At 32.0% G+C, this 14,082-nt stretch overlaps 1 protein-coding gene across 3 annotated transcripts in view; it reads left to right on the top strand.

Annotated features, from left to right (window-relative positions):
* The window catches only part of LRP1B (LDL receptor related protein 1B), a 2,473,587-nt gene that overhangs the window by 1,779,124 nt on the left and 680,381 nt on the right, over positions 1 to 14,082 (top strand). For all 3 annotated transcript variants that reach the window (XM_074301983.1, XM_074301982.1, XM_074301981.1), the window contains one exon: positions 6,206 to 6,346. In XM_074301983.1, the coding sequence (XP_074158084.1) occupies positions 6,206 to 6,346 (141 nt within the window). The remainder of the gene's footprint in view (positions 1 to 6,205; positions 6,347 to 14,082) is intronic.

Here is a 14,082-nt window from a genome sequence, read left to right as displayed (position 1 = left end):
TGGTCTATTTTTTTAAAACAAAGTTCTGATTATAAAGACAGTGTTCATGAATACATGGTACCTTATATATATTTCTTCTGGGTTCTTAAAGTATTCAACTGGATTCTGATTTTTAAAAAAATCACTAGTTACTGCATGTTGATTCCTTTCATAAGTGTATATATATATATATATATATATATAAAGGAAGGCTTTGACTACATGTGTCAGCAGTGAAAGGACACAATAAAGGACAAGTCAGTGGTTTAAATTCATTTATCATTCCTATTTTTCCAAAACATAAATACTAATATATACATAGATATAGATAGATAGATAGATAGATAGATAGATAGATAGATAGATAGATAGATAGAGGTAGATATTTTCACCTTACAAAATCCTTAAGTTGGCTTCCCAATCATCCTTTCAAATTCTTTTTTGTTGTTGTTGTTGTTGTTTTTCCATACTAGTTTTCATGTTCTTTTTTGTTTCTTTTGTAAAAATTTAAATTACTTTCATTGCTAAAGTAGGAAAGCCTTATACCAAGGAATCTTCCTCAAATCCATTAATCTGTAACAACCATTTATTAAATACTTTCCATGATTCATGAACTGTCTTCCAGGATGATAAATTTTGCTGAGGTATTATGATATGTTCATATTCTTTTCATTTTGAGTTTCTTGTCTTGTATAGGAAAGAAGACAAACAAATATGCAGTTAAGGTAATGTTTCCAGGCATGCAATAATGACAAAATTGTGTCAATTGGTTGGAGAATGGGTGGAACAGTTACTGAAAGCTTTCAAGAAAAGGTGGATGTAATGTTTGTACTAGATTTTTGGAGGTCCTTAGGACAGGCCTTGGTCTCAGGAGGATAGACATAATGAAAATGGTCAAGAATAGAGTCTAGTTCTTTATTCTGACCCAGTCTTGATCTTAGTGCAGGAGGCATGAGAGCCACCATGAAACTGGGTCAAAGATAGAATGTCTTCCTTCCATTCCTTCTTAACCCTTATATACCCTATTACAATTATATCATTACAGCATACTATGTATGTGTGAACTAAAGAACCATTACATCTCCATGCTAAGTACTAAGTATATATGTGAACTAGAGAACCATTATCTCATCAAACTGAGTTAACACCTCGTTTCAAGTATATTTCTCCAGAGTTCCAGCCCTCTACAGGTGGATTTAGATCTATGATCTATACTAAGGAAGGTATATGGTTTTTCACTAATGACAGTAACATCTTATATCAATTTATTTATTTTTTTCTTTTTGAAGCATGTTTTCCTATGATATCTGATGCTCTTTGAGAGTAAAATAGAGCAAAGGTTTTAATTACAGATGGGAATAGCAAACTACAGAGAGATTAGCAATTTTACCTGTTTCCCACAGCTAAGTAGTACTAGACTTTGATTCTTCTGCCTCCAATCATTGCTTGCTAGAACCAAATAAAAGGTTATCAGATATGTGGCTGTAGGAAAAAAGATCATATATGTGAATAGGCCAACAAAGAATATATTTAAACAAGAATAACAATAAATTGGCTGGAATTACTATATTACCTACAATATAGTAAGAAATTATAAAAGCCTTCTTTTTCTATCCCTGATTAGAGTTTTCAAAGTAATGTTATTAGTTGAAAAATACAGCACACACACACACACACACACACACACACACACACACACACACACACATACACACACTATTTACACATTCTCATTACCACCTTATTAATCTTCTTCCAATGTCTGAATTAATTTTTATGTAATAAATAAGCAAAGATTAAGAGCAAAGTCTGTATTGGGGAAAATTTTATATATGTCTTTGTATTTGACTTTAATCTCTATGAAAACAGGAAAGATGTTTGGGTTTTTTGTTTTTTTTTTTCTCCTCATATCTAAAAGAGTGCCTTTTACTCTTCAGGCCCTTAATAAATGTTTGGGTAATTTTTGTTCTTCAGAATTGATACTCTTACATCTGAATAATTTCTAGAGTATGGTTTGCAGGAAGGAAAGATCTTGAATTTGGTCTTAATGCTTCCTTTTCTTTACATATGTTAGTATATTTGTACAAACCCTCTCCTTTTCTTGGATAAAGTACCTTTCAGCAATTCCCTATTGGTTGATGAATTAGTAATGTCACTTTAGAGCAAAGATCTTTACTATTACTATGCAATCATATATGTGACTCTTTATATTCTAAATTATGTCATAATAGTAGAGATTGATTATTTATCTTCACTGATCCATGTAAAAATATTTTGAAGCTAATAAATAAGTTTTAGTGGGATGTGATACTCAAAAATCAGTTCCTGAATCAATATATTGATAATACAGACTTCTAATTATTGATGTATTATACCTCACCTTCCTACCTTACTTTTTGCTCAGATATATAATAAATTTTTTTTTCCTATGAAATACTTACCATTTAAAGAGGTATGACTGTTTTTGTACAATATTGATTTATTGATTGGCCAATGACATATTTATTTGTAACCCCTTCTCTGTTGATTTTAAAAGTATCCTAACTTAATCCATAAACAATTTCTATTTTTATTCTGAGAAAACAGGAAATATATATATTTTTTGTATTATTTCATGAAAATCAGGAGGAAGCATATTACTCCTCTTTAAAGATAGAGGGGCAACTCAATAGCTCAGTGGATAGAACATCAAGCCCAGAGTTTGGAAGACTTCAGAACAAATATGGTTTCAGATACTTACTAGCTCTGTGATCCTGAGCAAGTAACTTGATTTTTGTTTGTCTCAGTTTCCTCATTTATAAAATGGAAAAAAAATTAGTATCTACTGATGAGGAGTAAACTGAGTTCTAAACGGAGATGGGTCAGTTCCTTTTCTCTCTCTCCTTCCTTCCCCAAAGTAACCAAGGGCGGGGTCGTTAGCAAATGAATTTGCTACTTAATGCTGTATGGAAACATAGTCTTTATTGATTAGAATGGAAACACCGGCCAGGTGGGCAAAATGGCTGCAAGGTACAAGGCCAATTTTGCAAAGAATAGATTTTCGAGGACTCTGTTTTATACAAGAGCACAATCATTCAGATCCAGTGATGTAAGGAGGTTCCGGAGAGTGATGTAAATAAGATAATCATTCTCTTGTTATCTTTTGGGGAGAGACAGAAGTCTCTTCCCAAAAAGGAATTTCCTGCTGGCTTTGGTCTGTTTGAGCAGATTAGAATGGGGACTGTAAAACCCCAGCCAGCTCAGATAGCCCAAACTAGTTTGACCAGATCTTGTATCCAAGGTCCAAGTCCCAAATGGAGTTGGGGATCAAACAAGGAATATCAAGGGGCTATCGCCCCCAACATCTATATCTAATGATTATTTTGAAGGTCAACGGAGATAATAATTGTAAAATAATTAGCATAGTGTCATACATATTAACTGTTAAGTCATTATTATCATATAAAACATTGTCATGTGGAAAAAAATAGATTTAAGTTGCTTATTCCTAGAAGGGAGAATCAAAAGTAATAGAACAGAAATCAATTTTGGCCTTATATGAGAGAATGTTTCCTATCAATTAGTGCTAATTCAAAGTGGAATGAGCTGTCTTGAGATGAAGTTGGTTCTTTCTCATAAATGTCTTCAGATAAAGACTTATACTACCAATCAAGTAGGAATATGGAATTTTCACATGGTTATCCACTGTGATGTCTTACAAAATCTATGAATCCAGAAATAGGAAAGGAAACAATGCATTTAACTATATGTACCATAGTTATCAGGTAATGTTGGAATTTTTCTTAAGTGTAAGAAAATACTGGTTAAGTTGCTTTTGAATTAATTGAATATCTTTTCTTTTCCAAAGTTGCTCTGAACTGGTAAAATATAGTTTTATTTACAAAGCTATCTATATTCATATATATGTGTTCATGTATGTTTATATATATATGAATACATGTTAATCACATTTGTACATATTCTCACTGAGAGATTCAGAATTCTTTTTTTTTTTTTTTTTTTTTTTTTTGGTGAGAACATAATACATTTATATCTAAGAGACATTATTGGCAATGCCTTGTAATTTTCCTAGCACATTTCAGTGACTAGCTCCAGCTTTTGAACAAAATCATAGAGTAACAAAAATGTTAAAAGTTTTTCTTTCTTTCTTTCTTTTTTTTTTACTATATCTACTAAAAATTTGGTATTATTTCTATTACTGTGTTTCTGTGTTCTATTATATAGTGATACAGAATTGTGTCTTTATCCAAAGATATTTAACATAGACAACTGTTGTATTGTCATATCTGAAATGTTCTCATAAGTTCTAGTAGAAGTTTAGAAAAGTAGAGTGTCATTCCAAGAAACTATGAGATAGGCATAAACAGTATTGTTCTTTAGGAACCTCTAGGTTCAAATACAAACTTCTATATCTGTTATTGAAAGGTCTTCATGACCTTTTCCTTTGCCTTTTCAAGTTCTTACACAATTTTCCTTTCCATAAATCCTATAGTCCAGCACTATTGGTCTACTTGCTCTTCCTCACTATATGCTATCTTGTGTCTTCATACTTCTCCACTATCTGCCTTTGTATCTGGAATATTCTTCCTCCTCATCTTTTTGTTTTGAAATTCCTGAGTTCCTTCAAAATTCACTTCAAGTATTACTCTCTCTCCATTAATCATTTCCTGATTCTCTACCTGTTAACTCTACTTTCTCAAATCTATATTTGTATACTTTATGTGTGTGTAAATATTAACATATATGATACCATCTATACATATATTATGTATATTTTGCTGTCTTTTTATCTCCCAATACATAGCACAATGCCTGCCACAGAGTAGACACTTAACAATACATGTTAATAGATTGAACACAAAATTTTTCGGTTTTGGATCAGGACATTTAAATATATAAAAGGAGAGTGTTCCATTTGTCAAAGTAGGGCTTGCAAAATATTGAAGGAATGATGGAGTCAAGAAACCACATAAGAGGGAATCTCATGTAATTCAGAGTGTAAAAAAAGGCACAATGAATGAGAGAAACCACTAATATAATGGTAGAACTCAATTTTAGTAAATATCAGGGAAGAGTTGGAATGAGACTTGAAATGCCAAATTGGAAAACTCAGAATTGGAGCAATGATAAGGTAGATTTATTTTCATTTCAAAACTTCTATGAAAGAGTTTATTATAAGAATCAAAGATCCCATTAAAAATTATACACTATTACATCTGCAAATGAAATTTGGGATATGATCTTAGTACCAATGACAACTACCTTCCATCTAAATAATGGATACTGTTCCATGACTAATAGGTTTGGTTTTTGTTTTGTTTTATTTTGCCTAATTAGAATAAGAATCCCTTTCTACTTTTCTAAGTTTAATGGGGATTACTTCATACCTTCTGCACTTCCCCACCCAACCTCACTCTATCTTAGTCTCAGTCAAATAAAAATCTAATATTTTTTTCATTAGGGGAAATATTTATCATAAAATTTGCAGCACAGGAAAGTGATTCTTGCATTTTATGAACCCTAAAACCCTTGGGCTTATGATTAGCAACACAATGTTGTTATATATAAGCTAAAAAATGATTTAATTTGTTTGAAACACTTTGACATTTTTTATTTCAAATTTTAATTCCTTAAGTTCCTTTAAATTTTAAAATATTCAGAAAAATAAGGATAAAAAATGTGAGTCAATAAGCTGGTAATTGTAAACAATGAAAATCCTGATATAGCAGGAAGTAGTATTAGTGGGATGAGACAGATACCAACCCAGAACAATTAGTAATAATGACAAGGATGGGGAACAATGCCTAATTTTATTTTATTTGGGTTTTTTCTTGGGGTGGGGGGGTGTTAGGTTTGTTATTCATTTGTTATATTAACAACAGCAACAACAAAAAGTACTATTAGTGCTAAATTCTATTTGTCTCTAAGATACTCTATTTACAATTCATTTGAAATGTACTTTTCATTTTGACGATTGTCTTCTTTGGGGGAAAAAAAAGTTAGCAAAATCAAGCTTCTTTATTTGGATGGATTGGGGAGAGCAGTTGTGAATAATAATGTTATGCTCATTAGTTTTTTTGGAAGTTAAAATGATTTTCAATGTTTTCCTTAGAAATGTAGTTTTGGATTATAACAAAACAAATGAAAAAAGATTACAATGTATCAACTGTTTATCTTTATTTAATAAGATAATTATCTTTTAAAAAATACCCTGCCATTTTTCCAGATAAAAAGCTGTGGTGGGCAGACCAAAACTTAGCTCAGCTGGGCACCTGCAGCAAAAGAGATGGAAGGAACCCCACTGTCCTCCGGAATAAGACTTCAGGGGTTGTGCATATGAAAGTGTATGATAAAGAAGCTCAGCGAGGTAAGTCACACTGCATTGTCTTCAAGCTGCCTTTGGAGCACACAACACAATCTTCTTTCACATTATTTTCTCAGATGAACAATTGAAAGAACATATTTCCTCTCATGATTATCTGCAAGCACAAAAAAATTGCTGTCTTTCTACAGAAGGGATGTCTTTAATATAATGTACATGATTAGCTTTCAAAACATTGGCTAAGAAGCCTGGGGAATTTTAATTAATCAGGTCTTCAAAAGACCTTTTTATCTGAGTCTTTATTAGAAAAAAAGAAAGGAGTATCCTGTAAAACAAAGCACAACATTGTGCTAGTTATGAGATCAAGATAGCACAGGCATTAGGGCCTTTAATGTCAACAGGAAGACTTGTGCATCCAAATTACTATATTATTGGTCCCCAAATATTTTTCTAGTGATTTTCCTGTTTCATTTTCCTTGCCCAAATGATATGCAATGAAATGGAGTGAGAGAGCAAAGCAGATGGTTTACATAGGTGGGCTTGTAATAGTGCCCAAATAGCTCTTTGATGCCAATCAGTGTTGCCTCACACCTGCTAATTCCTCTTTAGATCTTACTCTAAAATCTCTAACCTCTGTTTAAAAAAAAAAAAAAAAAGATGCTCCATAAAATGCACAAACAAAAACCACTTTTCTCATACCTTCTATCTTTTTCTGCTAGGAAATTTTCAGGCCAATTCCTTCTCTCTCTAGGGAGACAAATAGCAGAAAGTAGATGAGGGGAAGAAGAGTGGGATTGGTGGAAAGAAGAAAAATAGTTATACCCAGGTAGGCCTTTGAAGGCAGTCTCCAGGCCACAGAATTTCACCTGAGTGAACAGCAGGGATTAAGAGGGGATGCTCATAGTTGTTAATGACATTTGGCAGCTGTCAGACAAGAATCTCTGGAATTGTTTAACAATTAAGCATCAAGCTTATAAGCAGACAGTAAGTACCTAGGCCAGAATTTTACTTTAGCTGATTTAAATTAGGCATGAAATAAAATTTTGTTTTGAAAATCTCTTGTCTTGATGACAGAAAATAACTGATCATGTTTGTAGAAAAATGTTTTAATCTAACTTTAATAATAATTTAATAATTTTCATAAGAACTCTCTCTTTAAGATCTACAAACAAGTTCCTCCCAACCACAGTGTAAGGTAGGCTGTTCAAGTATTCTTATACTAACACTCATTTTACAAATTGTTAAATTGAGGTTCAAAGAATTGTCATACTGTCCAGAATCACAGAGTCAGAATCAAAAATAGTACCAATGTATTTTAACTCAAAATCCAATTTTTCCACTCTACTATAGACTTTCTTAAATTTGCCATTGAGAAAATACCCTTAACCATTATACTTATTTGCCCCAGTTTCTTCATTACCATTTTTTTCTTTCATTTCTCCCCCCCCCCCATTTTCTAGGGTAGGGTTATATTGATGTTTAGCCATTTTTCAGTCAAGTCTGACTTTTCACGATCCTATTTGGGATTTTCTTGGCAAAAATAATGGAGTTGTTTGCCATTTCTTTCTTCAGCTCATTTTTATAGATGAGATAACTGAGGCAAACAAAATTAAATGACTTGCCCATGATCACATAGCTATTGAATGACTGAGTCTAGACTTTAACTCAGGAAAGTGAATCTTCCAGCATTTCAATAATGCCACATATTTTCATGTTAAAAAAATTACATTTTTAATATTTAAGTAGATATAGGATACATATAATAGGATTGTGACTCCTATATTTGTATAGATTTTATCATAATATTGTGAAATAAAAGTTTTGAAATATTTTAAAAAGATTTTCCAGTATAGAACTAACTAATATTATCATAAAGCATACTTGATATTCAGAGATATAAAAACGATTGGACAATCAGGATTTTGTATGGTCAGTCAGTCAATAAGAATTTATTGACGTCTTGGTATATGTGAGGCATTTTGCTAAGCAAAAAATAAAAAGAAAGGTAAACTTAGTTTTGAAGGAAACTAGGGGAGTTAGGAGGCAGAGATTAGGAAGAAAGAATATCCTAGGCATGGAGAGGACACAAACAATGAAAAGGTCAGAGTCATGAGATTGGAAATGCAAGAAACAGGAAGAGGGCTTGTGGTGTTGAATCATAGATTTTAAGAAGAAGAGTAATTTATAGGTTTGGAAAGATTAGAAGGGAAAGACTTTAAATACCAAAAGATTTTATTTTTCACTCTGACAGTAGGAGGGGAGGCATTGAAGTATATAGTGTTTTAGAATAACATTAACAGACCTGCATTTTAGAAAATTACTTTGTCAGATGAGTGGATAAATTCTAACAGGGAGAGACTTGAGGCAGGGAGACCAGTTAGCAGTCTACTGCAATAGTCCAGATTGACATGATAAAAGTCTGCTTCAGGATAATAACTATGTGAGTGAAAGAAGAGGATATATAGGAAAGATTAAAATCCTAAGGACACTTACTTTTTTTATCAAGCAGCAACAAATAGTGTTGCTCTTTAATCATTCTAGTCATGTCTGACTCTTGTGCCCCCATTTGGGACTTTCTTTGTAAAGATCCTCATATGATTCTCCATTTTCTTCTCCAAGAAATTCAGCAACTTCAACCTGACTACCAAGAATAATTAATTAAAACAGTAAGCATTCTGCCTCACCCCAGGAGAACTTTTTCCTAGCTCGACCCTGTCCAACTACCTCCCCCGTAATATATCTCCAAGCAGATCCCTCCTTTGTACTATATCATCCTACTATCCTAGAATATCTCTTCTTTGTTTTTACATTTCAAAGTTCAAGGACTCTCTTCTTTTCTCACAAATGATTTTATATCAATAAGTTAATAGAAACCTTTTAATAAGCACTCAGAATTGAAATGAAATATAACTGAGAATACAAATTCAAGTCATTATTATTGTCTTTTTCTAAAGATATATAAGTTGATAAATGAAATTCATTCAAGCTTTCTAAAGATAAACTTCATCATGATATACTTCTGACATTGTATTTGTATGTTTCCATGTTTAATTAAGGGTAAATAAACATTTGTTCTAGAACTATAACAGCAGAAAGTGCTTTGCTTTTTTTTTTCCTTCTAGATGCTATTCTACCAAAATTTTTTATGAAAGGGCAGAAAAACACACTTAGCAAGGTCATGATTCCTTTTGCTTTTGTTACCATGATTTCCATAATCTTTGGCCCAAGTGAACATTCTTTGCCCTGAGAAATCATTCCCTCTAGCTCATGGTATACTTTAACTGAGGTTGCATTAAAGTGACAACAGCATAGTCTCCCAAAGAATATACTGATAAAAGCATCAATATTCAAGACAATTCCATTAACAGGATCACTGCATGTAGCTTAAAAGCTCCATTAGTATGAAATATGTGCAATTTAAGACTATTTAAGGTGTTAACATTACTATCTCCTTGGATTCCAAAGTACAATTAGCCACTGCATTTATCATTTTGACATAGATCACTAGAAAGTTGACACATCTTGTTAGTCAAATGAGTATCCTCTGTGTAAGATTTGGGGCATAGGTTAACCTAGTATCAATTCAAAATATTAGAGTCACCAAAGGAGAGAATTTAAAAGATGAAAGGGACATGAGACAGCTGAATCTAAACTACTGTCTATGTTATGTAGATATCACTGTCAACAATTATTTTCTTGAAGCACTCAATATTTTTTTCTGTTTCAAGAGACATTGACATAAAGGTATTTGTCTTACCATCACATATTATATTCTATAGCATTACTTTTTTCCATTTATTTTAATAAGCTAACAGACGAATAGATTTTCCCTCCAAACTACACCACCACCTACTGTCACACATTACTTTCCAGATATGTCAGTTATGGAATTCTTTTTTTTTTTTTTTTTTTTTTTTTTTTAATAAAGCTCATTCTTGGAAAGCAAAGCAGTCTAAATCATGCCAAAACTCATAACCATCAAGAATACTTATACATAATTATAGATTCTACATTGTGCCAAAGTCTCTGCATGCAGAGTTATGTGTTTCTAGTTTTGTTGTGTTCTCTGAGCTCTATCGTTTCCAAGCCTACCTGGTACAGTTAGATTCATACTGATTTCTCCAATGCCTTTTTCATTCTATGATGGATAATGCAAGCATTGGTGCTTTAGTTGTAGTTTGATTTTATCATCATAAATTCTAGGTTCTTTTTATTTTTCACAATTAATGTAAGCACAAACACTTTGTTTTAACTATTCTGATAATCCTCAGAGAGGATTTTAGAGGTGATGCACTTTGGTGGACTAAAAAAAAAAAAATTGGAACTCAAGAGAAATAGGCAGTAAATGAAGCTAAATGCCACTACAGAGTGATATTACTTAACCCCTTGTCTTGGTGACCCAATGAATGATATGGCTGGGTTCAGCTTAGAAAATGATTAGAGAGATTTAAAAGTAATAACATATCTTTTTGGGTGTTGCATGAGCTATTCTCTGGGTAGAAATTAGACCCTTTGAGGGCAGGTAGATGAATGGGCTATTTTTTTTCCATTGGTTGCTTGCAACATGGCTCCAGTTTAGGTAATTTAGGAGAGTTTGGGTTTTCCTAAAGTAAAAACAAAGCATTCTGATTTGCTATAGGATAATTGCAAAAGCATCTCTATTGCATTAAAAAAAATACTTAAATAGGACAACAATATCTACCTTTTCTGTAACATCAAAAATATCTAAATACCTAGGCTTTCTTCTGATCTCTCACTATACTTTGTGCCTGATCTCTAAGCATTCCACCTCTAATACCCTCAAAACTTCAGTTATCATCTATAAGAAATTTATTGGCAAATTACAATGTATATCTATGTGTCCTCCCCAAAATTCTAGTTCTAGTTATCTCTCTTCATGATAGATATGCCAATCCCTATTGTGAAAATTCCAACTCAGTACTTCTCAATAGTATATGCCTTCCATGCAGCACATAAACCATACATTTCTTCTTATTCTGAGGGATTTTTTCCAATGAGTTCTGGAACACGGTACACAGGGTCAACTCAGTGTGCACACTATTGAAGCATGCAAGCTATCTGATGAATATCCTTCACTCTTTCTAAATTGTCCACTTACTCCTCATTCAGTCACATGTTGCAATCCTCCTTGCATTTCTTCCTTTGGAGCTATGTTATACACTCACACCTATAATGTTTTTCTCCATTGCCTTTGGATGATCTGCAACTCCAGGTTGTTGGCATCTATGCAATTTCTTGAGACAAGGTCATGTAGCATCTGTTCACAGATGACATTGTGCTGATTGTGCCAAAACTTAGAAGGTCTATAGTCAATTGAAAGAACTTAACCTAACTATGCAAACAGGTAAAAAGTGAATAAAAGGAGAATACATTTAACCCACACTGTGATATTTCTTTGACTGGATAATATGGAGCAATTCTATCAATGTATATAGCTAGGACAGACATTGTATATTGATTCTTAACTGGCCCCAGGATAAAAAAGAAAGAGGAAAGTAAGTTATATTAGATCACTTTCTTTCTTTGATTCTGGTTGCTTTTTTTTTTTTTTTTTTTTAATCTTTGGGATAAACAGGTTGTTTGTTACAATTTGTTGCAATGACGTTTCCTTATTCTCATTTTTCCGACTAGAAGAGTTAATGAAGTGCATTTCACCTCCCATCATTACACAGGTGTAAATGTTGAATAATTTGCATATGAGGCTAAAGAGATCTTATTGATTTTGCTTAGCTTTTGTTGTGGTTGTTGTTATCATAAGGATGGTTCAATGGTAGGAATATACCAAAAAATGATGGTAGTGGGGAAAAAAATCTAATACTTTAATAAAAGATAAGATTAAATAGTTTTCAACTCTGAAACCTCTGAAACTTTCATTAAGCAATCTCCATATGAATAAATTCTCCATATTTCTACCTATAATGATTTTATCTTTCTTCTCCTTAAAAGAAATAATTTCACTTGTTCCTCTTTCCTATGGAATAAACTAAAACTTATTTTCAACATTTATGGCTTTCAATAATGTGGTTTCAAGTACTATTTATCTAGCTTTCTCTCAGGTTATTCCCATACATACTCATTCAAGCATTCTTTACTGCTCAACATTCCTTGTTCTATTCCTGCCCTTTCCCATTATTTTATTGAAGTAATTTTTGGTGTATGAAATGAAATCCTCATCCTATCCTCCTTCTAGTAATACTTTCCCTTCTTTTAGGTTCTTAATCCAAATCTTATCTTGTCCCTGAAACCTTCATTAAATCACTTCACTTCAATTTTCCTCCTCTCTTGCAGGCCTAATTTTTTTTTTTTTTTATAGTCTATTGTTTGGATATCTCATTGATGATTTATCTTTTTCTGCATGCTGGTTATTTGCTCACTTAATCTTCCTGTCATTAGATTGTATTTTTGTTTCTCAATAGTAGAGTGCAGTGTTCTGCACAGAATTGGTCCTTAATACTTACCAAAATGAACCAAAGCTTAGATAACTGTTTAAAGAAAATATAAATGTAATTGTTACAAAAAAATAGAAATAATAACAATTTCTAGCATTTATATAGGATTTAATACGTGCCAGGCACTATGCTAAATGCTTCAAATATAAATATGAATTGTTTCACTTTCTTTGATACTCTATTAGTCCATCTCTGTGTCTCATATGCTAAGCAGTTGTGAAAAGAACTTGATATTATTCTTAGATAATTTTATCATAATGTCACATTTATATTCAGAAATTAATGTGCTATATGGTATATGATGCTGGTTTAAACCTAATTTCTGGCATGAGTTATTCTTGATTTAGCCATACTGTTATTTTTATTGTTATTATTTCTATTTAAAGATCATCATTGATCATATTTGTTTTAATAAATTTAATATTTTTGCCAATAACTGAAGTTCTAATAAACTTTAATCTTGCTGATTAATCTTTTTTTTTCTGTTTTTCTTTTTTTTTAAATCAATAAATTTTTAACCTCTTCTACTACTTTTAGTTAGTAGTAACTACTACTAGTTAAACTCTAACTACTTGTAAAAGTTCAGTGTCTCTATGATATCCTACAGTTCTTTCAATATGTTGAGATAGAATTTGGTCTTAGCAATTTGAATTTGTTAACAGCATTTTAGTATTGTCCTACTATCTCCACTTGTCTTAGATTTCAACTCCCTCTGCTATTTTTGTTTCTCCTTTCTTGGGTATTATCTGTTTTACTAGTTAAAATAGAAAACTCATAAGAGTTAAGTGACTTTATGTTGTTTCTGCCATTTGTTATCATCTCAAGCACTGCCCTATCCTTTCTCATGTTCTCTTGTTTTTTCCACTGTAGTAACTTCAAAACCTTTTATATGATTTTCAATATTCCTTTCTGGCTTCATCTCATTCTACCTTTTAACATTTTGACACTTCTTATAAAGTGATTCTATGATTTTGTATTCTTTCATTATTTGAACATATCATTTTAAAAATGCAAGTTGGTCTGTAAGTTTAGTATGTATCCACATTAATGTAATTAAAAGGCTTCTTTTTCTTCACCATTAGACTTAGCCATTATTTCTTCTCCAAAATTTTCCCTTTCTTTTTGGTCGAGATTTCATTTTTCTAAATCTTTTAAATTTGCTCCCCCCAATTCCCACTTTTTTATTACAAATTCTAAAGCATACTGTCCATTTCTTTCAACAATTTCCTGAAATTTTTACTTCTTTAATCAATTCCTCCCAATGGTTACTTATATTCTTATTGAAGAATAAAAGTATCATAAAGGTAAGTT

This window comes from Sminthopsis crassicaudata, chromosome 3 (genome assembly GCF_048593235.1).
Source record: "Sminthopsis crassicaudata isolate SCR6 chromosome 3, ASM4859323v1, whole genome shotgun sequence".
Taxonomy (NCBI): domain Eukaryota; kingdom Metazoa; phylum Chordata; class Mammalia; order Dasyuromorphia; family Dasyuridae; genus Sminthopsis; species Sminthopsis crassicaudata.
This window is presented reverse-complemented; position numbering and strand designations above follow the sequence as displayed.